The sequence below is a fragment of the Desmodus rotundus genome, chromosome 7 (assembly GCF_022682495.2).
Source record: "Desmodus rotundus isolate HL8 chromosome 7, HLdesRot8A.1, whole genome shotgun sequence".
NCBI lineage: Eukaryota > Metazoa > Chordata > Mammalia > Chiroptera > Phyllostomidae > Desmodus > Desmodus rotundus.
Window position 1 is genome coordinate 678,331 of NC_071393.1, and position 20,677 is coordinate 699,007.

The following is a 20,677-nucleotide window of genomic DNA, read 5'->3' on the forward strand; positions in this document are numbered from 1 at the left end:
ACCCACAGCCTCTGCAAGTAGCGCCAGCACAGCCAGGGACAAAAATAGATGGTGGCTGAAAACCCACAACTTCACATGGGCTCTCCAGGAGTTTCCATGGGGAGACTGGGTGCGTCGCTCCGTCCTGTGACCTTCCTGCCGGAGACGCAGAACGGAACCTAGTTGTGAGGACCCTCTGGGTGGACACTGAGGGGCAGCCCGCAGGGCAGCCAGCACGACCTTCAGCCCTCGGTGAGCCGGAGGTCGCGAGGTCGCAGTGGTCAGGGAAGGCCCGCGGGGCTGTGCCCGCCGCGGAGAACACGCCCACACACGGCTGCCGCACCTGCCCCGTCGGCAGAGGGTGTTGGGACAGATGCGGACACCCGCCCGGTGGGACAAAGTCCTGGTGGGCAGGAAACGCACAGGGCGATGCCCGGGGCGCACGCGGCCCGCCGCCCCTCTGCAAACTCAAGGTCACTCCAGACGGGAAACACACATGTGCGTGACAAGACACGGAACAGAGCGTCCCTCGGGTTTGTTCGGGGCCCCAGCCGGAAACTGCCCGCGTCACCGCTAACTCCTCCCTCATGACCTAGCACGGGGGTCACCGACTGCCAACTCTGTGCCTGCTGTCCCTGTCTTCACACGAAACAGCCTTGGTGGGAAAGTTTTATAAACGCGTTCGGCTTTGACACAATGGTAAGATCACTGCCCGTGGTGACAGCTGGGTCCTTGCAGACCTAGTCCCCCGGGGGCTGTGCCCACCCTCCCTGGGCCCTTTCCCCAAATACACACAGCTCCCACGCAGGCCGCTGGAGCTGCAGTGGGACCACGCGGGGGAGGGGGCGGCAGGTCGACCTAAATGAGCGGTCTGACAGGCAGAGCCCTCCTGGCTCCAGGGACCAGACGGCTGGCGGACGGACACGGGACGTGGCCTGGCGCCTGTTGCCTGCTGTGGCCGCCACGCACGCCAGGGTCTGCCTCTGCTACCTGGGTGCCAGGGCGGGCGGGGGCCCCCAACCTGAGCTGCGGGGCTCCTCCTGCAGGCCAGTGGGGAATGTCAGCAGGGGCTTCTCAGGCCAGGGCGTGAGCTCCGTGCCCCACAGCAACTGCACACCCCTGTGAGCGGCCCTGTCCTCTGGGGGACGCAGTTCTCTGGCAGGAGGACACAGGGCCCCCACTCCATGCCTGTGCCTGCTGCTCCTGTCCCCACCGGTCCCGTGTGGGACCAACTCCTCCCAGTTCCTGCTCAGGGGCCTTCCTGGGTGCCCCACCAAAGCAGTGTTCATGTCCCTCCAGGTGGGGGCCAGCCCCCAGAGGTTCCCTCTGAGCCCACCTTACAGCCGGCTAACCCTAACCCTAACCCTCCTGACCGAAACCCAAGATCGCTCCGGGTACTGAGAGTCCCCTCCCGGCCTGGCGCCCATCCCGCAAGCCCAGAACGGCTCCCTGCCAGCTGGGCTCCTTCTGCCCCTCTGGGTGGGAGGGAGGCTGCGGTCCTGACTCAGAGCCGGGGCAGCAGGAGCTGAGGGCACAGCAGCTTCCCTGGATGTCCTGAGGGCGCTCTCTGGCTTGGCAGCCACGTCCCAGGCACCTCCCCGGGATGGGACATGTCTCATTCTGCACGTCCCGTGTGTCCAGGCAGGGGCTACGCCAGCGAGCTCTGTGGGCTCTGGGCTTGTCTGCAGGCAAGAGGCATGTTTCCAGAGCTGGCCTCCAGTCCCTCATCTGTGAAATGGGTATAATGACCCCGGGTCACAGAAATGCTGGTTAGGCCAGGGCCGGTGAACCCAAGGGGAGGGAGCCCCACCACCTGAGTGCAGGTGGGTTTCGGGATCCAGGCCTGGAGCATGGCCACCTGCAGGCTCCACCTGGGGGATGCAAGGAGCTGTGCCTGAGCAGCGAGGAAGCAGGGAGGTCGTGTTTGTCTGTAGCTGTCACAACAGAGACCAGTGGTGGCCTCAGCCCGGGGGCTCATCTGAGTGTTGGGGGCTGCCCTGAGCAAGGTGACGGCAATCCCACGGGGACCAGGGGTAGAGACGCCCACAGTGAGTGGAAGCACCAGGGGCCAGGGACAGTGTGGCCACAATGGGGGAGGTGTCTGCAGCTGGGCTGTACTCCAGGACCTGAGCAAAGGACCCCGGCCCATCATCGAGGTTCTCTGTGACCAGTGTCCGCTGGCTGGAAGGACAGCGTCTCCTGGTCCCCACCTGGCAGGCGGAGGCAGAAAAGCAGGGGGAGGGTGCTCCTGCGTCTTAAGTCAGGGTGACCAGCTCAGGGGCAGCGCCAGGGGTGCCGCTCTGTCTGGGGGACTGAAGTGGTGGCTCCACTCAGGGGCTGCAAGGCTGGGTCCCCAAGGCGACACGCCTGCTCTCCGGAACCTCCTGCTTTGGGTGCTGGTGGGTGGGGGCACACCTCCTTGCCCTGGGTGGCCCCGGACTGTGACCACCTGTTCTCTCGCAGGCTGGCACCGGCTGTCATAGCGCCAGGGCCCAGGCCACTCCCCACAGGGTGCTCAGCGGCGGCAGCAGCATGGTGGCCAGCAGCGGGCCCCAGGCCCCGGGTGGACGGGAGGCCCGGGAGCTGCAGGCACACACCTGGTAGCCATCCTCCGAGTGGCTCCGGTCGTGCTGTCCGGGTGGGGCGTGAGCCCCAGTGTCTGCGCCCGGGCCCACAGGGTCAGATTGCGGGTCTCTGCAGACCAGCCAGTCCCGGGCCGTGGACTGTGGGTAGCCAGGCGCCACGGCCAGCTCGCCGTCCAGCACCTTCCAGTACTCCCTGCCGCGGAAGAAGTAGGCAGCCCCTGCGGAGGAGAGGGAGGGCGGCTGAGCTCCACGCTGCAGCGCAGCTGGACCTCAGGAGGACGCAGGGCAGGCACTGCTGACCTGCGGGGTCAGAGTCCCTGTGTCAGCCCCACAGGCCTGGGCAAGCTCGAGCGCCACCTGCAGGCAGAGGGACGAATGAGCCGCCCTTGGGTTTCTTTCCTACTGGGCACTCCTGGGGGCTCCCTATGTGCCCGGCAACCCTCAAGTAGCTTTGAAAACCGAGCAGAAAGGCGTGGCTCAATGCCGCGCTCTGTTCACCAGCCGCTTACCCAGCCAGACAAACGGCGCTGAGGGCGTGCCAACTGCCTCAGGGCACGTGATTCCTAGGAAGTGGGCAAAATAAGCAAGTGAAGAGGGTGTGCGAGCTTCCAAGTGCTCGTTCAGTCCAATCGCGCTAGTTGGTAGGTTGCTTGCCTTGCTTTCAAAAGCATCATCAGATCTGCCGTGGTCACACTGCGTCCTAGCAAATTAATGGTTTTCACGCCCGTGTTTGTTCATTTATGTTTTCTTGCGATTCTACAAGTTTCTTCGTAGCTTAGTGTTTACCCTCCCCCGCCCCCTCCTCGGTGTGCAGGTGCAGGGAGGGTGCGGTGGGAGAGGCAAAGGCCACGCCCTGATCCCACACAGCCCGTGGGAAGGGCAGGGCCCAGCCCGCACGGGGAGCCTTTGCTGAGGTGCCGCTCCGCTCAGCATTCCCAGGCCAGACTACTTTAACGGTCAATTTTTTAAAATGTGCCAAAATGAAAAATCAAAGAAAATACACTAAGGTGATTCAGCTGATGACAGCGACCGTTTTTTGATAATATGGGTTTTTTCGTAATGTGGATTTTGGGTAAGTTTGATCAGTTTTCTCCCTCACACTCGAACACCCCAATGCATGTGGTGTCCCTGGAAAGGAACCTTGAATAGCTGAAGTTTCGGAAGGCAAGAGAGAACTTTAAGGAGGGTTTGTGATGCAAGGGGTGTGCTTGAGTGAGAGCCTGCTTCTTCTTTAAGTTAAACTGTGATCAACATCATGATTTCCTATTGATCATTAACAGGATATACTGTTCACATACTGTGCACTTGACTATCAATTCTTAGACCCCATATTTTAGTTTTTAAAAAAATATTTTACTTATACACGCTCTGGTTGGTGTAGCTCAGTGGATTGAGCACGGGCCTGGCAACCAAAGGGTCGCCAGTTCAATTCCCAATCAGAGCACATGCCTGGGTTGCAGGCCAGGTTCCCCAGTAGGGGATGCTCAAGAGGCAACCACACATTGATGTTTCCCTCTCTTCCACCCTTCCCCTCTCTCTGAAAATAAATAAATAAAATCTTTAAATATATATTTTACTTATTTATTTTTAGAGAGAGAGGAAACGAGGGAGAAGGAGAGGGAGAGAAACATTGATTGGTTGCCTCTTGTACATGCTCTGACCAGGGACCGAACCTGCAACCCAGGCTGGTGCCCTCACTGGGACTTGAACCAGCAACTTTCCACTTTTTGGGACAATGCCCAACCCACTGAGCCACACTGAGATCAGGGCAGGTCCTGTATTTAAAAGGATTAAATCTGCTCTGGCCGGGTAGGTCCGTTGGCTGGAGTGCTGTCCGACACCCCAAGGTTGCGGGTTCAACCCCTGGTCAGGGCACACACAGGAATCAGTCAGTGCATGAGTAAGTGGGACGGCAGATCGACGTCTCACTCTCTTTCCTCTCTCTCTACACTCAATAAAAATGATTTTTAAAGAGGTAAATTATAAAGATAAATAGAAAATAAAGGATTAAATTTGCTCGTTTTTTAAAAAAGCCAAGGAGAAGCAGCTTCCATCCCCTTGGAGCTGCCCTGTGGGGTGGCGGTCACTCTGTGCTGCCTGGTCAGGGAGGGATGAGGGGACAGGGCGCCAGGGCGGCCACGTCGCGGCAGGTGGGGGGACTCCTGAAGGGTCAGCAGCACGGGTGCCCGGGTGTGCCCCCTGGCTCAGGGCTGCTCCCAGCCTCCCTGCTCCACGCCCGTCCACAGGTGGGGAGACGGAGGCTGCACCCCATCTTCGGGCCCCCCTGGCTCACCGTCAGACCAGCGCATGGCGTCGTCCAGCGTGCTGGGCACGCCCCTCCACGGGGGGCTGCGGGCTGGGTGCCCGGGGTCCATGCGCCGCGTGTGCTCATCGAAGCGCCAGTACAGCTGGTCCTTAAAGAAATAAGTCTTGTCACTGTGGGCCCAGGAGAGGGCGGCGTCGACGCCGCCTGGCGGGAGGCCGAAGTCGGAGACGGGCCGCGGGAACCCTTCCTCCACGTTAGTATCCTTAAACACCCAGTATCTGTCTCCTGGGGAGAGAAAAAGCCGGCTGGGGCTCAGCCCACCTGCGGTGGGGCTCCAGCCTTCGCTTGTCCCCCGTCGTCCGCCCCACGTGATCACCCCCACCCCACTGTGCCCAGCAGTCCTCACCAGCGTTTACTGAGCACCTACTGTGGGCCTGGCACCTGCGTGGTGCCTGACACCTGTTCTGCACCTGGCAAAGACCCCTTCCACTTGGTGGCAGCCTGAGTACCCAGGTCCTGGGAAGGCAACCACTTTGCAGACTCGGGAAGAGTCAGGGCCCACGAGACGCCCTTTCTCTGTTCTGCCTGATCCTCTTCAGCTGGAGGTGGGCTGGGAGCAGCTTAGTGGCAAAGACAACACAGGCTCCAAGTGGACGTGTGCGTTAGCCCTCAGACACCACCCGGAACTTCAGATCCACAGGCCGAACTTCCAGAAAATGGTCTAAGAGGCGTTGGGGTCCCTCCTCGACTCTGTTCTGGAAGCACGGTGACACCACCCTGCCAGAGCAGTGTGGGGACGCGAGAGTTCAGTTCAGTGGTGACGGCACATCCTCCCCACTGCTCAGCAATGATCAGCTTTGTTATTCAGGACAAAAGCAGCAGCAAACGTTTAGAAATCCTCTGCTGGACAAAGGACAGGAACAGACATTCCACCAAAGAAGGTCTTCAAATGGCCACTGACCACGTGGAAAGACGCTGTGTCGCTCATCACCCGGGAGATGTCCACCAGAAGCGCAGTCAGACGCCCCCACACCCACGAGGACGGCGGGTGCTTGTGCAGACGTGGGAAGGCTGTGCCTGCCGGTGGGTGGCCTCCGGGAAAGGCGGAGGTTCCTCACCCAGCTTCTTGCAGATTTCCAGGGGCTCTAGCGCCATTCTGAGCCGACATCCAGAAGCGAGAGCAGCAACTTGAAGCGAGAGCTGCTCACCCGTGTTCACAGCAACACTGTCCCAGTGGCTGGGACGTGGAGGCAGCCCGAGTGTCCGTCGGTGGGCGAAGGACAAACACGGTGAGGTGCGCCCACACCATGGAAGGGGGTCGACCCTCAAAGAGGAAGGGGATCAGACACCTGCTGCCCAGGGACGAGCTCTGAGGACATGTGATCGGTGACGTCAGCCAGACCCACAGGGAGAACCGGTGCCTGAGCCCATTCACATCAGGGACCCCGAATGGCCGAGTCGTGGGGACGGAGAGCAGACAGTGGGGGCTGGGGCCAGGGCTCAATGGGGACAGTTTCCGTTGGGACAATGGAACCCCCTGGGGACGATGGTGACAGGTGCCCAGCAGTGGGAGCGTGCTTATGCCATGGGGCTGTGCACCCACACGTGGGCAGAGTGGTGAACTCCACGTTACGTGTTTTCAATCACAGTAACCCCTGTACAAGGTGGCCCTGTGCAGACTCAGTGGTCAGGGCTGCAGGCTGCAGTGCGCGACCTGGACGGGCGGCCGGGCAGCAGCGCAGGCCCCCGGGGGCGGCAGGCCTGACATGGCAAAGCCGGAGCTGTGGATTCAGGTGGGGGACCCGTGGCTTTTACGTGTGTAGAACAGTCCAAGTGCAGAACACAGGGGTGCAGACCCCTGTGACTGGTCGCCACTGTGAGTGAGGCCGTGCTGGGTGGCGAGACCAGCCAGGGTGGCCCCACGGAGAGCATGGGCACGGGCCCTGCGTCCCCCATGTGGAGGCCGGGCAGGGGGAGCCCGGGTCCAGGCAGCAGGACGGCTTCAGTCTGGGGCGGCCCAGCCCTGAGCTGGGGCTGGCTGGTCTGCAGGAGTGGGCTCCTGCCCTCACGCCTCTGAGCGTCAAGGTTGTGCTCTGCCCAGGCACTACCCACCCGCAACCGACTGCTGTGCCTGAGGTCGCTGCTTAGCTCTTATCTGCCGGGTCCGGGGGCCAGCCTAGCGTGTCAGGACCCAGTGTGGGTGGGAGGGGGCAGTGATGCCCTCCGGGGGACCTGTCATCCTGGACTGACACATGGACCTGGACAGAGTCCAGCTCCTTCCCCCTCGCGGGCATGCCCCTCACCTGACTCCAGCCTCATTGCCGTCTTTGTGCTCGGCCGGACATTTCCCACCCCAGGACCTTTGCCCGGGCTGCTCCTGCTGCCTGTGACACATTCCCTCGGGTGCCCTGGAATTAGCTGCCTCAGCCCCAGTGGCCCCCCAGCATGAGGGCAGGGATCCCGAGCTCTGGCCCCTGGGTACTGCAGAGCCTGGCGGCACAGAGTAGGTGCTTAGCAAACACACCCTGGTCAGCACGCGGGTGAACAGGCTGCTCCTGGCTGTGCGTGGAGCAGACACAGGGCTGCCCCCGTGCAGGGGCAGGCATGGTGGTCCTGGGGGCGGCCGGGCGGGGCACCCACCTTTAAAGAAGACGATCTTGTGGTCGATGGCGCGCTCGTACACGGCGTCCACGCCGTCCAGGTGCAACGGCAGGCCCCGCCAGAAACGGTGCATCTGTGCCGGCTGCAGCGACACCAGGTGCCGGTCCCGGGTCAGCCGCCAGAAGTACCTGCCTGTGGGGACAATGGGTGTGGCGGCAGGCCTGGCCCGGCGCCCGCTCCACCCCGGGCGCTGCACCCCGCACCCCGCACCCCGCGGGGGCTACCTTTGAAGAAGAAGGCCTCGCCACGGATCTGGGCCACCGCGTCAAAGTGAGTGGCGCACCTGTGAGGCACGTCCTTCCTGGGCCTGGGGACAGACAGAGCCGGTGGACCAGGCAGCCCCACCTGGGCCACCGCAGGAGCGTCCAGAGGGAGCCCCACACCCGGCCTGCAGCTCGGAGACGTACCAGTCCCACCCAGAGAGGAAAGCAAACTGAAACAGGTCCCTGTCAGGTCGGCCGAGGGTGGACCCTGAGTGAGCAGAGCATCAGGGGGCACCTGACCGACGGTGCTCTCGCCGCCTCCAGAGCCCACTGTCCACTGCAACACTGGCCATCGTGTGGGGACCCTGCCGCAGGGCTGCCCAAGGGCAGGCTCAGGGCGACATGATGGTGGCCCGCCCGGACCTGGAAGGCCCGCCCGATGCAGAGCCTGGGACACGCGGGGCTCAGACCCGGGCGTGGACAAGCTCTCAGGAATGCCTCCCCGCAGCAGCGGTGGCCTGGGCACTCCCGGGCCCTCAGGGCCGAGAAACTCACTTAACAAGTGAAAGGAAAAGGAAGCTGGAGGACATCTCCTGAGCTCAGCGGACACTCGGCATTGTCCACAGCGGAGCCAGGACAGTGTAAAACTGGTTTCAGGAACAAAAATCCAACCAACGAAAAGCAAATAAACCTAAGCGTCAGCAAACACGCCCCGGTCTGCGCGTCGCGTGTGGTGCGAGCTGGAAGGAGGCACACAGCTGTGCCGGGCGCTCAGTGCCGAGGGCGGGGGCAGGTTGGCCCTCGCTGTGGAGCCAAAGGGCTCACTGAGGGGCAGGTGGCTTGCTCCCGGCCGCCGTCCCGCCCAGCTCTCAGGACGCTCCCTGGGGACAAGGCCTCTCGGACTCTAGGCTCGTGCACAGGCCACGTGCGTGAGTCCCGCTAACCCCACCAGGCGTCCCATCTTCCGAGCCGCCACCAGCGACAATGTCCCCTCCACTGTGGAACAGGGACCACCCTCGCCCCTGCCACACCCTGCAGGCCCTGCCGGAATTCCTGACCCAGAGATGTGATGGGGACAGAGGCTGAGAGGACATCGCACGACTCTGCAGGCCTGGGGCTTGGGGGCAGGTGCGCCCCCTGCTGTCCAGGGAGTTTAAGGAGAGAGCACCACTCAGGGCTCAGCGTGCAGAGCTCTGCTCTCTCGGAACGCCTGGAGCTCAGGGTGGTGCTGCCGCAGGGGAGATGACTTACGGGGTGCTGGACCGGTTGTCGGGGGGCTCCGGCAGGAGGGCAGGCTCCTCGGGCTCTGTGGTACCTGGCGGTGCCGTAGGGGACACGGACTCCCGCACGCCTGTGGAGACAGGGAGGCTGCATGGAGCTCGGTGCACCTGCCACCCTCCAACCCCAGCGCCCTTCCTGGAACCCCGGGATGGACACGGGAGAACCCTTCTGTGCCTGGGGGGCCCCCCAGCTTCCACCCCTGTGCTCGGGCTGCCCATACCGGCTCTAGGGGAGCACTCACCATACAGCTGCCAGACGCGCACCCGGTCTGCGTAGGGGAGCCCATAGTGCAGGGGGTCACCTACGGGGCCCTGGTAGTAGGGCTGCATGATGGAGCGTGTGGCCGCCACGTGGCTCAGCCCGATGGCGTGGCCAAACTCATGCACGGCCACCGCGAACAGGTCCATGCCGTGGGCATCTGGGGACAGAGAGAGGGAGCAGTGAGCCACGGGGGCGAAGCCACAGGGCTGGGCTCGTCCTCACAGGCTGAGCGTCCACGGGGCGGGTTCTGGGCAGGAAGGTGCCTGTGGAGTCCCTCAGGCTTGTCTGGGTTGCTGCAGTGGCCCCCTGGGGACGACCGGGGCCACAGGACACTCACAGTGGGGCCAGCAAACTTTTTTGGACAAGGACAGCCCCCTTGGCCAGTCAGAGGACACGGGGAGCCGTGTCCCAGGCCTGAAAGCCCGGCTGAGCCCGGCCAGGCAGGGCTCCCTAGCAGAGCCAGCTGGTGAGGCCGACCCGAGCTGGCACTGCCCAGGCGCTCCCACGAGCAGACAGGTGCGGTCTGGATGCCCAGGGAGGCCTCGGCGGCTTCTCCACCTTCAAGGAGGCCTGTGTGGCTCTGCGCCACATCCTGGGGACTGTCGGGGCCCCCAGGCTGTGCAGGGCTGTCCCCAGGGCTCAGCCCGGACGCACCCGAGGACCGGAAGGTCCAGGCCTCGTCGTCGTCAAAGTGGGTGTCCCCCGCAGTGTGGTGGTCGCCCGGGAAGAAGGCGTGGGCCACAGTGCCGCCGGGGCCGTCGAAGGGGTAGCGGTCGTTGTGGTCGGCCTTGGAGAAGTCGATCTGGATGTCGGCGGCGCTGCCCGCCACCTCGTGGAAGTTCAGGGGCGTGATGTCGCTCCAGACCTTGAGGGCGTAGTGCATGAGTGCCCGCACCGTGTCGCGGCCCAGGGGTGAGTCCCGCGGGAACGTGCGGACCCTAGAGCAGGCGGGGCAAGAGCCGGGGTGGGGTTGCTGGGAGAGGCCGAGTGCCCCCACCCCAGGCTCCCTGGGACGTCCCTCCTCAGGGCTGGGGGTCAGGACCCTGTGCGGAAACAGGGTTTTGCGGTGTAACGTGAGGCAGGGACTGAGAAGAGGCCATTCTGGACTGGAGGAGCCCCAAATCCACAGAGAGCATCCTCACAGACAGAAAGGAGGACACGCAGACAGAAAGGCCACGTGAGGATGGCATGACGGGGCTGGGGACGGACTCTCCCCCAGAGCCCAGGAGGAGCCAGCCCTGCGGCCCAGGGTCTTGGACCTCTGACCCCAAAATGGAGACGACAAAGCCATGGTCTGAAGCCCCAGTGAGAGGGCGTTCGCTTCAGCTGCCCGCAAACGCTAAGCCCGGGACAGGCTGGGGGACCCTGCCACCCACCTCCACGACAAGTTCCTCTTGTTCCACCTGGTGGGGGCTGGAGCCTGGCGCCTCCTTCGAGCCGGGGCGGTGGCCGGGAGGTCGGGCAGGGAGCAGCGTGGGGCCTTCATCAGCGCCAGGGTGGCCTCATCTGCAGGGGCGGGTGGGCGGGCTCAGGGGCCAGGCCCAGCGCAGCCCCCAACCGGGGTCCCCAGCGGCCCCAAGGAGCAGCCCCTGGCTGCTGGCTGCCTAGGTCTGCGGGGATGGGGCAGCTCTGCGAGCTCACTGACCCATGCAGGGCCGTGACCGGTCACAGGGCCGCATGGGGACCAGCATAGCCAGCTCCTCCCCCGTTTCCTGTTACACATGTGCTGCAGAGCCCCCGTGTCCCCTGCAGAGCCCCGGGACAGGCCTGAGAGGGGCTGTGCAAAATTGGATTTCGTTGCCAACATGGGAGAAGTGGGGTGCTCACTGAGCTCCCCAGATTTCTGGTTCCTTTGGAAAGCTGGGCATTGGGCAGCACTGGGCAGGTGCTGCCCCGCAGGGCAGGAAGGGGCCCAGCCCTGGGCTCCAAGGTGGCCGTGGAGTCTCGGCCCACAAGGCACGGTGTGGAGAGGGGTCTGGGTGTGGCCGTATCCCACCTGGGCACTGCGGTGACTACGGAGAGGCTCCCAGGTGGTGGGACTCCTGGGTCCTGCCCCAGGGACAGCAGGCCCTCCCCTAACCCCTACTCCACAGAGGTAGGCTGGGGGGCATTGGGCCTGGAATGGGGAGAGTGAGGAGAAACCGGGAGGCTGGGCCTCGGGACTGACCCAGGACGCCGGTGGCCTCCAGGCCGGCGAAGCGCTGCATAGCTCCGATGGCCTTGGCCAGCTCCTCTTGTGTCTGCAGCTGCCCAGCAGCCACGTCCCCCGGGGGCAGGTACCCGAACCTGCTCAGCCACTCCTGGGGCAGAAAGCAGCGTGAGGGGGAGGTGGGGCTCAGCCTTGCCCAGCCTAGCCCCCCATCAGTCCCCAAGACCTCTCTGACCCCTTCCTGAGGTGGCTTCAGGACCCGAGGTCTGAACCTTGCCCTGGGAAGGGCAATGGGCTAAGGCCCCAGTCTGGGGAACCAGGTCACAAGCTGGCCACGCATGACGGGGTAGAGCCCGGACCGCAGCACCAGGCTGCCGGGCTCACGACCCACTCCGCCACCTCCTTGCTGTGCCACAGAGGCAAGTCACCCCACCCCCCTCTGGGCGGTCCCCTCGTCTGCACGAGGGACTCGAGGACACAGTGAGACACCCTGGGAAAACCGTCCACCCCTGGGGGCCTGCCTGTGACCGGGCCAATAGCTGGGTGTCCGGCAGCACTGAGCAGCGCCCCCCTCGGGGCCCCCCCGTGCGGTTCACAGCCTCGGAGCACCAGGCCAGGAGGCCTGAGAACACTTTGTCTGTTTTGAGATGTTTGCCAACCTTGGAAAGCACGTACCAGCTGCGGGCCTGAGAGCTGACTTGCAGAACGCGGGGTGGGGGGCTGAGCTCAGTGCAGGCGCTGCCCCTCCTCCCCCCAACCCAGCAGCAGCCACTGGTACCTGCCACCCTGGGGGCACCGCAGTTCACAGCCCCACTGGGGGCAAGACTCTGAGAAAGGGACCCAATCTGGGGGCGGGTGGCAGGGGGCCTCACACCTACCCGCAGGCCTGGTGTGGGAGTCTGCACCCTCAGTCTATGACATCCCACCCGCCCCATGCACACCCCTCTCTTCAACCCCCAACTCCTCCCAGGACCCCCCAGGCCTGAGCTTCAGTGCGGAGTGGGGGTGTGGGCCCAGCTCCCTGCTCGCCAGGGGAGACCCCAAGGCTAACAGCAGGACAAGCGTCTGGCAGGTCTGGGGGCACCCAGCAGCCCCACCTGCAGGTGGACACAGGGACAGAACCCCCCAACAAAAAGCCCCCACTGAGCCAGAAAGGGGCTGTGGGGAGCCGGGAGCTAAAATAGCCCCCCACTTGCCAGCTCATCCCGACCTCGGAGGATGCAGGCAAATCGCCAAGTGGATGAGGTTTAATTTTTTTCCCGGTAGTTGACACATTGCGAAACATCGGAGAAAGCTAAGGGGGTGGCACGAGGGTGGGAGTGTTAACCACGGGGACAGCAGATACCACGTGAGAGCCCGTCTGCCAGGCCGCGGTCCCTGCAGGGGCGACAGGAACCCCCGGACCCAAGGCAGCCCCGCCCGCAACACCTAAGAGCCCACGGAACACGGGCGTCCCCTGCCTGCGCACCCACAGGCACCCGCGTCTCCAGGGCAACAGGCTGCGCGGGAGGGTGGTGAACCTTCCAGAAAGCTGGGAAGGGGCGGGGCCACTGGCAAGGGGAGGGGCTGGGGCGCCCAACCCGCAGTGGCTCCGCCCCCGCTGCCCCCTCAATCCCAGCAGCCGAGGGGGCTGTCCTGCAAGGACCCTCGGGCTGAGCCGACACCCAGATCCAGAAACCCAGGAGGGGCGCCTCGCCGACACCCGGCCGAAGCGGGCTGCTGCTCTCCCGAACCCGGGCTTCTGTTTATCGCCCGTGGGCACCACGTGCGTCCACGCTCAGGGCCAACAGACTTGCCGCGCACCCTGAGCGCCCTTCGAGACCTCCATTGGTTTCCCGAGGTGCAGTCACCACCAGGGCCGCGCTTCCCGATCCGTCACTGCGCCCGCGGGTCGCAGACTACAGGCACCCCTCCCCCCCCCCGTTTGTCCCGCAGCTCCTGGGTCCGCGGCGGGGGCGCCGCGCTGTGACGCCCGGACGCTGGTGAGCACGAAGGCTCACTGCGCGCACTGTGTCATGCAGCCGCCCCCACGGCGCCGCCACTGCGTCCGCACCTACAGGTGGGGAAGGGCAGGCACGTGGGCGGACACACGCTGGCCCCTGACGCGGGGTGCACGCGCCTTCCCGCCGTGGTGCCGGGGCTGGCTGGCCCTGGCCTGGGATTTGGCAGCTCTGAGGGGACCTAGGGGACAGATAGCTGAACAGTCAGTCCCCGTCCACATCCCATCTGTAAGGGGACCCCACCTGCCTCGGGGTCCCCAGCATTAGTCCCACCACACAGATGAGGGGGCTGACCCGTAGGGCGGGGTCGAGTGCAGACTCCTGGCTCCGCCCGCAGCACCAGGGGAAGAGCAGGAGGAGCGGACAGCGGCCTAGAGCCCTGCCCCCCATAATGACAAACTAGAGCAGGGGTGGCACCTGCTTCACGTCCACTCTTCACCCTCCGCACCTCCTGGGGTGGCTGTCTCCTCACGGCTGAGGAAGCTGAGGCCACAGATACTGACTTAGGGGTGCTGGCCGTTGGGGTGAACCCAAGTCCCCCCTGCCCTGGGAGTCCATCAACACACCTCTACCAAGACCCCGCGCACAGACTGGGAGACCCCACCCTGCATCCCCTCGGGAGCAGGCAGTGGCGAGGGGACCCGTGATAAACAGGAGGAGAGACTCCATCACCAGCAGTAATCATGCTGAGGGATCCCGACCGCTCACCGACCGCTCACCGACACTTCCCGTTGGCCAACCTGCTGCAGGGAGGGCTGCGTGCGGACAGGGGCGGGCGTCCCCGCCGTTGGCTCTGCCCCGCACACAGCAGGCGCTCAGTGACAGACTGCTGCACCGGTCCTGAGACAGGCTCTACTACCCCCATTTTACAGAGGGGAACGCTGAGGCAGAGAGGCCAGGACACGTGCCCACAGTCACACACTGACCCTGGGCCGGCTGGCCTCAGGGCCTATCCCCGCAGCACTGAGCTGTGGTGGAAAGCCAGGGCTCACCAGAGGGGGCTCAGGGAGGGGCCTGACAGGCAGGTGCCTGTCTCTGCACCCTGCCCAAACCCACCTCTATCTGACAGCGGGGTGGGCTGGGGCGCAGCCAGGGGCGGCCAGCTAACCAGTGGCGCCTGCCGTGTCCCTCTGGAAGCCCACGTCGCCATTAACCCAGAGACACGAATCACGGGCACTCGAGCACCCTTGGCAGTCCCGAGGACGGCGGTGTGTCAGAGAACACTGCCAATCCCGAACCCTCCCCATCTTCCCAGGCCCGCCTCCCCCTCCTGCCAGAGGTGGCCCTGGGCCCTGCAGGGGCACTGCCCAGGTAGCGCCCCACTGCTCCGCTGTGTTCTCCTGGCCCCACTGTGCAGATGAGCAGACTGAGGCCAGAGCTTAGGCCACAGGCTGGTGAGCGGCAGCCTGGGGGCCACACCACGAAGGGGTCGGGCACCGCCTGGGGCAGCAACCATGGGCGTCCAGCACGGGCCTGCCCAGGCCTTGCTGGTCCCACAGGAAAGCCCACAAAGACTCCTCAGTCCCTCCTGGCTGGCCGCCAGCCCAGAGTCTGAACTTACTTGTTGATGAGTGTTTGGGAGTGGGAGGGGTTTGGGGAGGGGTGCCTCTCAGGCCACACCCATTTACATTCAAGCTCCCAGGGAAGGGCAGAGGGCCTGGGAGCCCAGCGACACACTCTCTCCCGGTTAACCCTGGCCCGCTCCGTGGCTCCTGGCTGAGGGCAGGTGGCCAGCTCCTCCACCACGGCGGCTGCTGTAAGGGATGCGTCTGGTCCCCCCAAGGCCTGGGACGTGATTCTGAGCCCTCGTGGGGCCCTCAGCTCCCTGGGCACTGGGACCAGGGTCCACAGGCTGAGGCCAGGGTGCCTGTCACCCCTGCCACCCCACCCCTGTGCCGGCACAGGAGGGGGACAGGGAGCTCCCAGCGAGGTCCTGGCTCCCACCCACCATCACCACCCCTGCCCTGCTCAGTCCCTGGGAGCTGCTCGTCCCGGCCACCCTCACACACAATCTCAGCCACGAGCCCGGCCCACACCCGGGCTCGGGAAGGCAAAGTTCTGCTGTGCGGTGCGCAGCGATCGAACTCAGAGGCCTGCTGGGAGCAGGAACTTCTGAGGGCATGCTGGGGAGTGAGCCTGCCTGCCACATGCCACGTCAGGCCTGGCCCCTCCAGCAGGGCTTCACACACCACAGCCCCGACCAGACGGCTTCGGCTGCAACTCAACGTGAGGGGCTGTCCACCTGTCCCGGTGGCACCAGCTAAAGGGCGCGACTGCGTGCCCGGACTGCCACAGGGCAGACGGACTGTCCTCTGGGACAGACTGCCGAGTGGAGACAGCAGGCTCACAAGAGTGGCAGCAGGTCGTCATCCATGAAGACATGGGGCTGAGGTCCCGGGGCCCTGACACTTCTGGAAGGGTCCTGGGGAGGAGGGCCAGAGGGGGATGCTGCGTTCCCCCGTGGCCCTGTGTATGGCCAGTCTTGCCCCTCGAAGTACCGACTCAGAAAGAATGAAGAATTCGGGCCCAGGAGGGCACAGCCCAGCCCTGTCATCCCACCCACCACCCTGACAGCCACCGTCAGCCAGGCCCAGTGGCCTCAGTCGGGCTTTGTTCCCCAGCTAAGGCAGGTGGGCTGGGTGATGGTGGGGTGGGGGAGGGCCCCTCCTGGAAGTAGCCACTGCTCCTGACCCACGGGCTCAGGTCTGTCTGCGTGATGCTGGGTCCCACGTACAAAGGATCCCTTCTCCTCATGGGTGGTGGCAGGCCTGCATGTCCAGGCGGTGGGCCCCGGGCAGTCTTCAGGGGGGGCCGGAAAGAGCCCCACTCCCCATAAATCCTGGGTTGTCTGGCAGACCTCTTGCATCTCTGGGGCGCAGGCTTTGAGGTGTCATTCCCTGGAAGGCCACCAGAGGCCGCCCTCTGCCCATAAACCAGGGCAAGAGGCAGTAAGGTTCTCCCGCACAGGCCTCCTGGGGGTGGGGGCTCCCGGGCAAGGGCAGCATCCTCTGCTCTCCCCAGGGGTCCAGACGCCAGGGCCCTGCTGTCTCTGGGCTCCAGGCTGTCCAGCCATGTCCCCAGCCCAGCGCACCCCACAGGGTGCGGCCAAGTGGCCGCCTGGGTGCTGAAAGCCCATAGAAGCAGGGGGAGGAGGTGTCCAGGCTGGACCTGGGGGGAGTGTGCCTGACCACTCTCTCTGGGCGGCAGGGGGAAACTTCAGAGCCACACTGGGTCTGATGAACAAACTTGGCTGGGCCAGATCTCTGCCGCCTGACTGTGACCCCCAATAGCCTCCCAGGCCTGGGTTTTACGTTCACTCAGCCCAGACACGATGTACATAGAGCCTGCACTCCAGGAGGGGATCCAGGAAACCCCCAGCTCCCAAGAACATGGAGGAGGGGGGTAAAGGCACACCTTCTCAGAGGCAGTTTGGCTGGGCGGAAGCCGGTTGTGGGGTCCCCCAAAGTCCTCATGCAGGAACCCTGGCTGCACCTCCCTGATGGCTGGAGGGTGGGGGCAGACTGGCAGCGGCCAGAACCTGTGGCCGAGTCCTGCCAAGCAGAGGGCTGCAGATGACACCCAAATGCCCCCGCCTGCCTGAATCCACCTGGAGCTCCAGAATGTCCGAGGCATTGGCAGAGGGCCCCCCAGCACCCTTTTAGGAGACTGCCAGGGATGTGGGCCGTGCGCGGGTGGGGAGCCAAGGGCCCTGGCCTGGGTCCCTGCGTCTGGGCACAGCGAGGGCAGCTGCAGGGGTGGAAACCTCAGAAGGAATCGGCTTAATGCACCGGCGCCCTGGCTTGGCCTCCCGCGCCCGGGGGGGACAGCAGATGCACGTCGTCTGATCTAACTCTCCCAGGATCAGAAAAGGCCCCAAGCCTGGCAGGCTGCACGAGGGAGGGGGTGTGGGAAGGGCCACTGCCTTCTCCAGCGCGGCTCCCAAGCCAGCGGGACACCCGGTGTTGTAGAACACGGGAGAGGCGCTGGGGCTCCATCCGAGCCTGGGACCGGCAGGGAGACCCCATCACGCTCAGGACAGGGCCATGGGGGCGGCAGGGAGAGGCTGGGCACCCTGGTAGTGGAAGTGGAGGTAGCGCAGGGCCAAGATCCATGCTCGGGGGGATGCTGAGGGCCGGCTCCCTCGCTCTCCAACACTCGCCACGAAGCCAACTCGAGAAGCACCCGCGTTCCGGGCACCCACACTCCGCAGCGCCGGCCTGTCCTCGGTCGTGGGCGCGCGCCCCTCTCCCTTCCTCCCTCGGGAACGCACGCGGGGCGCACTTCTCCCGGGCTGCGACGCCTGTCCCACCCGCCTGGGGTCCCCATTCGGAGCCGCTCCGAGCTGGACACAGGGCCCGGGCCAGGCGACCCCCGCTCCCCTCCGAAGGCTCCTGCGGCTGCAGCGCTCCAAGCGCACGGGGCGGGGAAGTCCCAGACCCGGTGCGACCGCGCCGGACCCTCAGCCCATCGCCGCCTCGGCTTTGCTGCCCGGGAAATGGGTCCAGGGTGCCCGAGGGGTCCGCCAGCCCGGACCGCCTCGCGGCTGCGCACTCACCACCCCCAGGCTGAGGTCCTCCGCGTTGGGCGCGGGCGCGGCGCAGCCCCCGCAGGCGGCCAGCGCGAGCAGCAGCAGCGGCAGCGGCGGGACCCGGGCCCGGGGGCGCGGCGGGCTGGGCATCGCGCTCACAGGGCGGGCGGCGCGGCGTGGACGGCCCCGCGCCCCGCGTCCGAAGCGCCCCGCGCGCCGCTCCCGGTCGACTGAGCCACCCAGCGGCGGGGCGGGGCATGCTAATGTATGCTAATGAGCCCCGACTTCTCGCCCCGCCCACCGCCTTAAAGGGCTCGCGCTCCGCGGGGATCCTCCTAACCTTCCGCGCGAGTCCACTGTGGGTAGGGGCTGCGGCGGCGGCTCGAAGGAGCGCGTTGTCCAAGTGTCTCCACACAATCCCGGGCGGGTGGGCACACAGTCCGGGGACCCGGGTCGTCCCCCGGGGAGCAGACCCCGGCTCCCGCCCGGCTCCCGCAGGAGGTCCGGTTTGGTAGTAAAGACTGGGGACCCGGCACGGCAGCCGCAGCGCCCATCGGACGCTAGGTGGCGCCCTCGCACCGCGATGGGAGGGGGTGGACGTGGGGGCTGGGACTGCGGGAGGGGTGGGCTAGGGTGAAAGTTTGGGAGGGGCGGGTACAGTCGGGAGCTTGGGTCTCTGGTGGGGTCAGCCAGGACGGACCGTCTGTGGTCGCTGTGGGTTTGGGGAGGGAACAGCTGACTTGGTAGTCCGCGTGTGCCCGGCGCGTGCTCAGAGCATTCCACATATAATCTCATTCACTTGTCCCAACATCTTATTAAAACCATTGTTCCCATTTTAGCCCTGGCTGGTGTGGCTCAGTGGATTGAGCGCTGGCTGCTAACCAAAGGGTCGTGGGTTCAATTCCCAGTCAGGGCACATGCCTGGGTTGCAGGCCAGGTCCACTGGGGGGCGCGTGAGAAGAAACCACACATTGATGTTTCTCTTCCTCCCTTCCCTGCTCTCTAAAAATAAATAAATAAAATATGTAAAAAGAAAACTATTATTCCCACTTTAAAGGAGGAAACTGAGGCCCAGAGAAAGTAAGTAACTTGCAGAAGGTCCCGATGCAGAGGCTCTCGGGCAGGTTGTGCCAGGTTCTGAGGTTCAGATGCACCGGGCACACTCCTAGTATTGGGTTTCTGTCCTGGGGGGGGGCTGCAGCTGCTCCCTCTCCCCCTGCAGCCACTCATCACAGTCGGTGTGGCAGGAGTGAAGCCTCTTGTACAGACAGGGAAACCGAGGCCCAGGCCTTTGGACTGAATCCATGGTGCCCTGTCTGAGGGTCTGAGGGCTCCAGGCAGAGCCCCTCACTGTCCTGCCCCAAGGGTGGCCTTGCTTTGTCTTACCTGTAACTCCCCAAGCCCCGGCAGCCCCTTTTGGAGAGTGTGTGCCAGATGGATGGAGACGGCGGGAGGCAAGGCACCCTGGCACCTGTGACTCTTCACAGGCACATCCCCGAATTTTGCTCACGTGCATTGGGACAACTTGGCTGCCACTGTCAGAAACCAAACCAAGCTCAGTGTGGCCATGGTCATGGGCTCCTCACGCTGGAACATCCCAGAGCCTGCTGACATCAGGTGAGGCAGGATCAAGTCACACAAGGATGTGATCAGAATATGGTTTCTCTCTCCGTCTCCATGTGGGCTTCCTTCTCAGGCAGATTTCTCCAAATGGCAGCACAGGGCAGCTCCGCCCACCTCCTCCCAGCTCCTCAAGCCCAGATGCAGTTCCCTGCCACAGTCCCAGGGCCATCTGTCATTGGGTAGCGTTGGTCATGTGTCCGTCCGTGAACCAGCCATGGCACTGGGGGATGGAAGTGAGCCCCAGTGCCTGCACTGACCTGGGCGGAAGGGGTTTGCTGAGGGAAGTGGAGGGGCTGACACCAGAGGAAGGGGGGTGGCAGGCAGGGCTGGATCAAGGGGCTCAGTGGAGGGGCTGGAGGGGCCAACCCCCCTGTGTAACAGTCTGCCTACATCTGAGGACCCTGAGAGGGAGCCCCGGCTAAGGGCTGTACAAGGCGCCACGCAGGCACGAACACCAAAGGGCAGTGACCAGAGGTGGCTTGTGACCGTGGTCTCCAGTCACAAACACAGGAAGGGCCTATACAGGCCAGGGTTCTCCCCAGATTGTGGCTGGTGAATGATGTGGGAACCAAGGATGTCAGGGGACGTGTCACTTCATGGAAGGACCGTGTGACACCACGGGTCTTTTCCCTTCAAGCCTGCCACTGAATCCTGGTGTTGGAACGTGGCCAGAACCAAAGCACCTCCAAGAGGCCACTTTCCACCCACCTGATGGGCAGCATGGAGGAAGCTGTGTATCGTCCGTGCCCGGCGGGGCATGGGGAGCAAGGGCTCGGGTGCTCCAGGAGCGATTAGTAGTCTGAACAGCCTCGCTCAGAGGCCACCAGAGAGCAGTGATCGAAATCCAAGAAGAGCGTGTTCTACGGCCCAGCACCGTTGGCACGAGCCTGGAGAAGCGTGCCCGCCTTTGCCCACGAAGGCTGATGCAGGATGGAAGAGTGAGGAGGAGCGGAAACTGCCCGGGGCGCCCATCCTAGGCTGAAGCAGGGCCGTGCGCACGGTGGTGCTGGCTGGGGTCCCCCGCACCCGGGTTGCCCCTCTGTGACTCCTGGACTGTGGCCGTGCCCCCTGGCGAGATGGGCACCTTTTCTGAACCCTCGGTGTGCTCCATAAGCGGGAGGCGGCCCTGCACTGACCTGCG

General features: G+C 64.6%; 1 protein-coding gene across 1 annotated transcript; it reads right to left on the minus strand.

The window, feature by feature from the left end:
• Positions 1-1,739: 1,739 nt before the first annotated feature.
• On the minus strand, positions 1,740-18,129 carry MMP17 (matrix metallopeptidase 17). The gene is made up of 10 exons (XM_053928348.2): positions 17,941-18,129; positions 11,404-11,536; positions 10,613-10,742; positions 9,891-10,174; positions 9,217-9,393; positions 8,946-9,045; positions 7,716-7,798; positions 7,471-7,623; positions 4,858-5,115; positions 1,740-2,782 (listed from the first exon to the last, which is right to left on the minus strand). Exons 1-10 carry the CDS (start codon positions 18,061-18,063, stop codon positions 2,457-2,459), a joined length of 1,767 nt encoding a protein of 588 aa, XP_053784323.1. The 5' UTR covers positions 18,064-18,129; the 3' UTR covers positions 1,740-2,456.
• Positions 18,130-20,677: the final 2,548 nt, after the last annotated feature.